Source organism: Dipodomys merriami, unplaced genomic scaffold (genome assembly GCF_024711535.1).
Source record: "Dipodomys merriami isolate MVZ:Mamm:240054 unplaced genomic scaffold, mDipMer1.0.p SCAF_5, whole genome shotgun sequence".
Classification (NCBI taxonomy): Eukaryota; Metazoa; Chordata; class Mammalia; order Rodentia; family Heteromyidae; genus Dipodomys; species Dipodomys merriami.
Genome location: NW_027206068.1, coordinates 26,082,420 through 26,091,910, shown reverse-complemented (window position 1 = coordinate 26,091,910; position 9,491 = coordinate 26,082,420). Strand labels below are relative to the sequence as shown.

At 44.2% G+C, this 9,491-nt stretch overlaps 1 protein-coding gene across 2 annotated transcripts in view; it reads left to right on the top strand.

Moving 5' to 3' along the window:
* The first annotated feature begins 575 nt into the window (after positions 1-575).
* Positions 576-9,491, top strand: part of Hbp1 (HMG-box transcription factor 1) — a 35,454-nt gene continuing 26,538 nt past the window's right edge. The window contains exon 1 of one of the 2 annotated variants that reach the window (XM_069996236.1): positions 576-900. In XM_069996236.1, coding sequence (XP_069852337.1) covers positions 784-900 — 117 coding nt within the window. In that variant the 5' untranslated portion in view covers positions 576-783. Of the gene's footprint in view, positions 988-9,491 lie in introns of both variants that reach the window. The other variant, XM_069996238.1, reaches the window with a different exon arrangement.

Genomic DNA, 9,491 nt, shown 5'->3' with positions numbered 1-9,491 from the left:
TCAAGTCTCCAAACGCCTGGCTTGGGCCATACAACAAAACCTGGATGAACTGAACGGAGCTGACAAAGAAATCTTCTCCAGATGCTGTTTGGAGAAGGCTTTAAGCTCCTTTAAAGGAATCCAGTGTTTTTCTACCGGGGGAGGGGGGCCGCGGAATCAACGCCTTCACAATCCACATCGTGCCTTGTGACCACGATTTCTGAGTGACCCAGTCTCCCCCGGGCCAACAGGGCTTCCGCTTGTGCAGTCATCTCCTTCCCCTAGCTCTAAAACAATACCTTGGCTTCCGGCCAAACTTGGAGCAGTCAGAGGCTCGGGCAGTTTACAGCCGGGAGTGGGTGCTGCTAGAGGCTGGGGCTGCTCTAAGGGGTCTACCGGGCCCAAAGGAAAAGAAGGGGCCCAAGCTTTAAAACACTCTCTTTCTCTGCCCCCTCCCTTTTGTCTCAGACACCAAAACAAACCAGCTGATACACGTGTCCCTATGACTCTTGTTTACTATCAAGGATGAGTAGTACAAGCGCCACTGGGAGATGTAGTCCATCTGGTTTCCCCTTGCCAGCAGTTTTCCTGCCCTGGGAGCAAGGCTGAAACTACCAACCCACAATCCAGTTCGCGGGCAAAGTTTGGCTCCGGTCCCAAGAGTGTCCGCGGCAGTCCAATCCGAAGCGCGCACTCTAGTGATTGACACCTCACCTTCTCCAGTAAACACAACACAAAAGTCAATACATGCCCGCCCACCGAGAAAGGCCACGGTATCACCCAATGAGAAAGTGGAAAGATTAAATGACAGTTCCACAGGCCAATGAGAGAGCGAAAAAGCTACAGGAAGGCTCAACCTCCGGGGTGTTGAGGGGAGGGGGAAGACGAAGCTTGAAAGACTTGGTAATGGCGACGGGTTTGGTAAGTAGGAAAGTTTCGGTTGAAGAGTAAGAGCTGCGACAGAAGTAGTAACGCTTGTTGTGGAGACCGGCGCTAGCCAGAAAAAGGGTAGGCGAGTTGTTAGTGGTGTTGTCGTGCCCGGGCGCCCCGCGTCGAGGCTGCGCGCACTCGGTGGCGGTTTGTTGTCTTTTAGTTCGGAAGGGGTGGGGGTGGGGAAGGGAGGGGCTGGGGCCCCGCGGGGATCCGGCTGCGGGGGCCGCGCGGGTCGGCGCCCCGCTCCTCCGCGGGCCGCCCGCGAGGCGGAGGCCGACGAACTCCAGGTTCCTGCCCGTGGCGAGCCCGCTGGGCCCGCGCTCCTCGAGAGCTCACCTGGGCTTGGCGGCCGCGCTCGGAGTCTCGGGCGGGGGCTGGGAGGAGACGGGGTCGGGGCGCGCTCCGGCCGGGGCTCGCGGCGGGCCGTCGGCCCGGGCCGGGCGCTGAGGTGGGGCGGGCCAGGGAGGGGGAAGAGGCCGGAGCTTCGCCGGGCTTGCCCCGGAAAGTTTGACTTCAACGATCGCCTCTCGGCGTTGGGTCGGAGAGTGGCGGCGAGCGGAGGTCAGGCCTCGAGGAGGGACCCGGCTGGAGGCGTCGAGGCCTCCGGGGCCGGGCGGGCTTTCGGACCGTGCCGGGAAGCTCGCGGAGCCGCTGGGCCCCGGGGCTCATTGTTACGCAGTTCGAATGAATGGGCTCCGGGGCGCCTGCGCAGTGGGGCTGAGCCGAGGGGAAAAACAAGCCTGGCGTCCAGGCTGCGGTCACATGACGGGGGGGAGGGGAGGGGAGGGAGGGCGATGAATGGCGAAAGAGGTGGACTTGGCGAGCGGCGGAGGGAGGGAGGGAGGGAGGCTCAGCCTCGGGAGGCCGACCCGGAGTGGGAGCTCGGCGGCCGCTCCCGTCCCCGCCTTTCAGTTTACGACGCCGCCGCAGTCGGATTAAAACAAAACAAAACAAGAAGGCTCCAGGCGCCGCCGGCTGTTTGTTTGCTTGTGTGTGAGCGCGGGGCGCGGCCCGCGGCCTCGGGGCTTTGCGATTTGCCCCCGAGCTCTTAGGGAGGTTTTCGGTCCGTTTTCCAAACGGGTGATAGTGGGGCCGGGCGCAAGTTTCTGGCTCAGAATGCCACGGATGATGCCAGGACCGGAGGAGGGTTGCCAGGGGGAGGGGTTCACATCTGCAGCTACTCAAGTGATTGACAGCGGTCGAAACCTATCATCTGGGGCTTGGGGCTTGGGTCTCCGCCCCGCCTCCCCCGGCCCCCGGCCCCGCATTACCTGAGTACAGTGCTGGAGCCGCTGGTTCCGCGTCCCTTTAAAATTCAGTTCCTGCGGGGTTGGTAATGTTTGACCGAGTTTTAAAGAAAACTGAATACAAACAGGCTTAAACCCACCCTTTGAGTTACCTCGTAGTTTTGAGAAAGCCATTGAACCAGTTTAAAGCAAGTGCTCTTCCAGCTTGACTGACCAATTGTAGAATAAAATTTCGATTTCACTTTGTAACTCTCTACTCAGTATTAGAAACCCAGTTGCCATTTCTTACAGCTTGGAAAGTCCTTCCCCTTTGTCCATCCCTCTGAGTCCTGCATCCATTGAACAGGTGCCTGCTCCCTCGAGCTCAAGCAGGCCGGCAGTCTCAGTTTTTACATGCTTCACGGTGTGCACTGCCCGCACTTCAAACATGACGCTATCATTATCTCCACTATATTTTAACTTTTAGCCCCTCTTTTCCCTAGCCAAGTGCCCAGTGAAGAGCACATATGGCATTGGAATTAGTGAGTGAATAAACCATGAAGAATCTGAAGGTTCTTCCACGAGAACAGCAAGCTGAGGTCTCTTCTGTATCTTAAAATAACAAAAACAGCACTCTCACCCCTTCATAAATTGTCTTAGGAAGTTACTACCGTTTGTTGACGAGACAAGTCCTAGTAGTGTGTGTAGTATGAGAAAGATTTATATACTTAGAATGGGAAAATCACTATAAATTTCAGAAAATTAAATAGAATTCTGGAAAATTTACATATTGATTTCCTTGTGTATTAACTATCTGACATCAGAAGCATTCCTATGCATAGTTTGATCTGAAATCACTTTGTGCTTCCTATTACAACTTACCATTTTTCCTAGAGAAACTAGAAAACTAATTTTCTCTAATGTACTTTATTGGATTCTTTAAAGCTTAGGAAGTTCCCCCCCTCCCCCCGTAGGTCATTATATGTCAATGTTTACAGTCAAGATTTTTTCACTCATAATAGGAATTTTAGAGAATTTCAAGTACTTCATAAAATGACTTAACTACTATTTGAATTGAGAATATTGTTTTAAAGTTTGATGGCAGCAGTGGAGCATAGGTTTTATGTTAAATGAGCTTGTGATTAACATTAATTTGTCAAGATGTGCTTGAGTAACATTTAGCAAAGCCATGGATGTGTGTAGTATCTTTTAACACCTGCAGCAAATCTGTAAGAAAAAAATAGATAGGTTTTATTACCACTTACAAATGAGAAAGCTCAAGCTGGACACTGGCTTATGCCTGTAATCTTATCTGCTCCGGAGGCTTAGATCAGAGGATCTAGGTTCAAAGCCAGCTGCTGCAAGAAAGTCTCTGAAACTCCTATTAACCAGCAAAATGTGGGAAAGTGGAGCTGTAACTCAGTGGTAGAGCCCTAGCCTTGAGCAAAAAAGCTGAAGGACAGCCCTCTGGCCTTGAGGTTAAGCCCCAGGCCAAGCCTCCCCCTCCCTCCCCTCCCCTGCAAAATAAATAAATAAAAAGCAGCCTCAGGCCTGGAAGTCAAAGTGTTCCAGCCTTTAAAGGTGTTAAGTGTTGGGCTAAGGTAGTACCTGTGATCAAAACCCACCTTTTTTTCCCTTAACATACCTTCAATCTAGAGTTGTGGAAACATTTCTGTAAAAGAGATAAAGTTTCATTAAAAATAAGAACATTTAAAATAAGTACATTAGGGCCTTTTACTTAATACAGTTTGTTATAGTGCCTTGTAACTTGTGATTATATAACCCAATTGTAGATACATAAGTTCCCCCTATAAGGTATATGAATTGAATATTACCTTCTCATTTCCTCTTTCAAAACAATTTTGGTTTGGACTTGTTGTGGAAGTCCTTCAGGATTAGGGGAGAGATCATCTTGAGGATCCTACCATGAAGTCCATAGTGACCATGGAAAAGTAAGAGTCTAGGAAGAATGGGCACTTGAAAATGGGAATCTAATATATATTGGTGTAGACTACTCACTCCGTTCTTCAAAAAGACAATGGGGATGGGAAGGTGGCTCAGTGGTAGAGTGCTTGCCTTGCAATGCATGAGGCCCTGGGTTCGATTCCTCAGCACCACATAAGCAAAAAGAAAAAAGCCGAAAGCGGCACTGTGGCTCAAGTGGTAGAGCGCTAGCCTTGAGCTGAAGAGCTGAGGGACAGCGCCCAGGCCCAGAGTTCAGGCCCCACAACCAGACCCCCCCCCCAAAAAAGAAGAAGACAATGTCCTAATCAGCGCTTTTCCTTATCCATAATACTGAGTTGCTCACAAAGCTGTTTTTGGTAAAATTAGAAATTGTACATAGAAAGTTTAGTAAGTTGTAGGTAGACAGGCGTTTTGTAAAATCTAGTTAGTTTTTCCTCCATTCATAGAGACTCAATTACATCTAGTCCCCTCTTACCTCCTTTTATGTGAGTGTCTGCTTTGTAAACAAAACAGGGGGTCACATCCATTGAAGGTTAGAACACAGAAAATGGGCTAAGGTAGTACCTGTGATCAAAAAAAAAAAAAAAAAGAGCTGCTGCTCTTTCCCTGGAGAATTTATTTTTCCTTTTGAAAATCGCTCATCTAGTGAAGAAATGACTCCTGTAGCAAGACAATCTGTGTTTATTTTTTTAGTATCAAAACTTACAAAGACAAGAATGGACTGTAGAGTTAGTATCTCCAGTAGGTAATTGAAAGAGGAACTTCAACAAATGGCTAATTGATAACAAATAAAGGGAAATATTTTTGAGTAAAGACTCTTAGGATATTCTTTTACCTTGTGGGAGACCTTGCTTTTTTTCTCTAACATAATTTGACCAAAAGACAGTTTGTATTTGCATATGATTTTACATTTGCATATGGTTTTATATTTTATTCTTGCAGTGGCTCTATGAAATAAATAGAGGTAGTGTGAGGTGAGGTTAAGTTTTTTTTTACCTCAGAGTACACAGCCAACTCTAGTCTTCTTGGCTCAAGTCTATGCTTTCTTTTCATTGTAGCTTTTAGCTTTATAGTAGCTAAAGTTCAGTTATCTGAAGCCCACACTAAACTTGATTACCTTGAGCAGTGAGAAGTGCAAAGATCAATAAATATTTTTTAATCCTTTTTGTTATTTGTTGGTAAGCTGTGGTTTGAAATTCTTTAGGGAGTGTCATGATGGTCTGGTGGTAGATAAAACAAAAGCATGGTTATGGTGACGACGAAATGATAGTTAAAATGTTAAAATACTATAAATTATCAATGACAGACACTGCAGGCCCTGCTGATCAGGAAGAAAAAAAAATTAGCTGGGAAGAATGAGGAAACAAAAGAGCTCTGGTGGGGAAGGAACACAATCTGTGCTGTGCTTCTGTGGACTTGAGCAGCACTGTTGATAGACAAAGCAGAGCTGTAGAAACTTGTAGTGCAACCTCTGAATTTCATAAGAAGGAAAGAATGGGATTTTTTTCTGTGTGAAAATACCGTACAGAGGGGGTTACAATTACATGAGCAAGGTAATGAGTTTATTTCTTATCAAGCATTGTTTCCCCTTCCCATCCCCCCCCCCCCCAAGAATGGGAAAATTTTAAGATGCAGCTGTGGTTGACTTTCAGCTCATATTTAATATGTGAAATGTATAATGAGTCATGAAGATAGTGTTCTGTTTATGATATTGGATACTATGGAGAGTGTTAAAATCTGCTATCTAAACTATTAGTGTTTTCTGTTGAGAGAACTCATAGAATGAATCCTGCCTGGTCTTAGGGGAAACTAGTCTTAGGAATTACTAAGAAATGTGTTAATACTACCAGTTAACCTTTTCTTTTATGAGAATGTCTGCAAGGAAGATACAGATGGTTCACACAGAAATTGGGACTTTGGGTGCTCTTTTTTAAAAAAAAAATACTCTCCTTCTATTAAAAATCTTTCTGTATTTAGGACTTTAGTATGATTTTGAATAGGTTCAGAGTATTCAAAATATACCTGCTATTGTGTCAGACCTCTGTCCATGCATCCTCAGTGGCTCCTCGTTGTCTAGTAATTGTTAATACTAGCTATTCCATATTGAAGGTTTGCTTTGTGTTGTAATTCAGAACATTTTACCATATCTCAATGGAGTTTTCATTATAACCTATGAGGTATATGCTTTAATTATTTCGATTTTACAACCCAGACAGTATTTTGACATAATTGTTTAGAGTACCTAGGCTAATAAGTGCCAAACATGTAATAAATGCAAATTCTTGTCTCAAAAAACAATTGTAGCTAGATACAATTCCTGGCTAGACAGGTGGTTCTTGGTTATAATACTAGTTACTCAGGAGCAGAGATAGTGAGGATCACAGTTTGAAAACAGCCTCAATAAAAAGTTACAAGACTATCTCAATAAACAAGCCAGAGGTGAAGGTACACACCTGTAATTCTAACTGCAGGGGTGGGATAGGTAAGAGGATCCTAGTCCAGATTGGCCCAGGCAAAGACTACAACACCCTATCTAGAAAAGAGCGGAAGCAAAAAAATGAGGGAGGCAAGAGCATGGCTCAAGCATATACTGACTAGCATGTCCAAGCATGTACTGACTAGCATGTCCAAGCATGTACTGACTAGCATGTCCAAGCATGTACTGACTAGCACGTCCAAGCATGTACTGACTAGCATGTCCAAGCATGTACTGACTAGCACGTCCAAGCATATACTGACTAGCATGTCCAAGCATATACTGACTAGCACGTCCAAGCATATACTGACTAGCATGTCCAAGCATATACTGACTAGCATGTCCAAGCATATACTGACTAGCATGTCCAAGCATGTACTGACTAGCACGTCCAAGCATATACTGACTAGCATGTCCAAGCATATACTGACTAGCATGTCCAAGCATATACTGACTAGCATGTCCAAGTTATATACTGACTAACATGTCCAGGGCCCTGGATTTAAACCCAGTACCATTAAAAAAAAAAGTTTTTTGAAACTAAAGTTGAATGCAGATTTACATCATAGTCTACCTATCTCCTGTATCATTCTTAAAGTTCATGGCCATCCTTCTTTCTAGTGATGCTAGATTCTATATTTTTCTGAATTTAGAACTTTGTAAATTCTGTGAGTTTGCTAATGTTGGAAGACTATCTTTGTTTTTTTCTATTCATAGCTGAGCTTTATTTGTAGAATGGTGGTCATTAACTGATGATTTTTTTTCCACTAAAATGTAGATTCCTTGGGTTTGGTTTGGTCATTAACTTTTTACCATTGAGGTCTAACATTGCAATAAAATGTCCTGTACCTATCATACTAATTTTTAATTAAAATTATTTTTGGTCTAGTTCTTAACTGTATGAAATTCTTTTGAAAGCAAAGAAGTAAAACAGCTCATAGGGCTGGATTTTACCCAGCCTGAATAAATAATTTTCTGATGGGAACAGGTTGGACATCCTTTGTTTAAAGCAGAGGTATGATTGTCAAAAGAGATTAATTTAGAATTACTGATTAGGAGGAGGACTATAATGATTTGATATTTGAGAAATCACATTTCCTCTAGTCATCCATTTTGTGTGACGTTATACTAGAGCGGGTTTACTTTATGTGTGGATTAATTAGCAGAAAAAGGTTTTCTTTCACATTTCAGACTTTTGAAAAACACTAGATGAACTTATTTGCCTCAAGTCACGGCACTATGCATGACTGTTTTTGAGATGTGTTAGATGACTTGTAATAATTTCCAGGAGGAAATGGGTTGAAACTGAACAGCAGGGATTCCTCTCCTGTGGCAGGAGCTGCCTTCCAGAGACGCCGGAGATGGAGCAGCCTTAGCCATCCCTACATGGGCCTTTCACTTAGTGCTGCTTTTGGATTTCTACCTATCACATGGGGCGCGAGGGGAGGAGAGGGAGGTGGGGAGGGGGTGTCTATGAAATGCAACTCTCTCAATAGGTGAGGGATCACTATTTCAATTAAAAACAAACAAAAATCCCTTGCTACGGGGAAGCCGCAGTAAGAACTGTGATCTAGTGAGGGATCACTGTAGCTCTCTGGTTGTCTACTGTTAAGTATTTTCAACAAATTTTCTATTTAAGACATTAAGAACATGGTAGGTAACACTTCTGTACAGTTTGAGGTAATTGTTGTTTTTATTTGTCGGTCGTGGGGCTTGAACTCTGGGCCTGGGCTCTGTCCCTCAGCTCTTCAGCTCAAGGCTAGTGCTCTACCACTTGAGCTACAGTGCCACTTCCGGTTTTCTAGTGGTTTATTGGAGATAGGAGTCTCACGAACGTTCCTGAACGTTCCTGCTTGGGCTGGCTTTGAACTGCAATCTCAGCCTCCCTAGTAGCTATGATTACAGGCATGAGCCACATTATGTGCGCCCGCCCTGATAAAAAAGTTTTTAAAAGGAAGTGTCAATACATTTTTGTTTCACTGTTTCAGTTTATCTTTACAACTCCTCAGTTGTCTGAGGAGTAAGGCAGGTAACATTAGCCCTATTTTAACAATACTGGTAAGCTAATGAGAAGCTCTTAGTCACTTGGGTCACATTAAATGATCAAGTTGGAATCAACTCATGTTTGCTTCTAACTGAGTGCCCTTTTCACTACACATCTGATAATTGATATCATTGAGTAAGGTTCCAAAACATTGCCTAGGCTAAGTGCAGGAAGCATCCAGAATTGAAATTAGAAATATTGTAAGGTTCTACTATGTTGAGAACCTTAAGATGTTTAATGTTGTCCAGTTATTTTACTTCTTTTTGGTAATCTAAAACAATTGTATTTAAGCAAGTACTTAAAATGAAAGTCTAAATACAGTATTACTTAGAAGATTGAGAATATTAATAATAAAAAGTTCAGCAGTAAAAGGATGAATGAACTTCTATATAGCTTTACAATGAATACTGTCTAGATCTTCCTGTTGTTTTTTTGATGAGAACTTCCCATGTTGCCCAGGCTGGTCTAGACTTGAGAGCTCAAGCTGCCCTTCCACCTCAGCCTCTGGAGTAGGCATGAAACGATGACGTAGTAAAGTATGAACGTTAAGGAAAACGTTATTGACTATGAGTATGAAAAATACGTTTATATCTACACAAAAAAGATTGGAGTCAGACACCGGTGGCTAACACTTGTAATCCTAGCTTCTTAGGAGGCGGAGATCTGAGGATCGTGGTTCAGCCAGTCCTGGCAAGAAATTCCATGAGACTCTTTTATCTCCAGTAAACCACTAGAAGTGGCACTGTTGCACAAGTGGTAGAGTGCTAGCTCAGGGACAGCACCCAGGCCCAGAGTTCAAGACCCACGAATGATGAGAGAGAGAGAGAGAGACAGACAGACAGACAGACAGACAGACAGAGACAGAGAC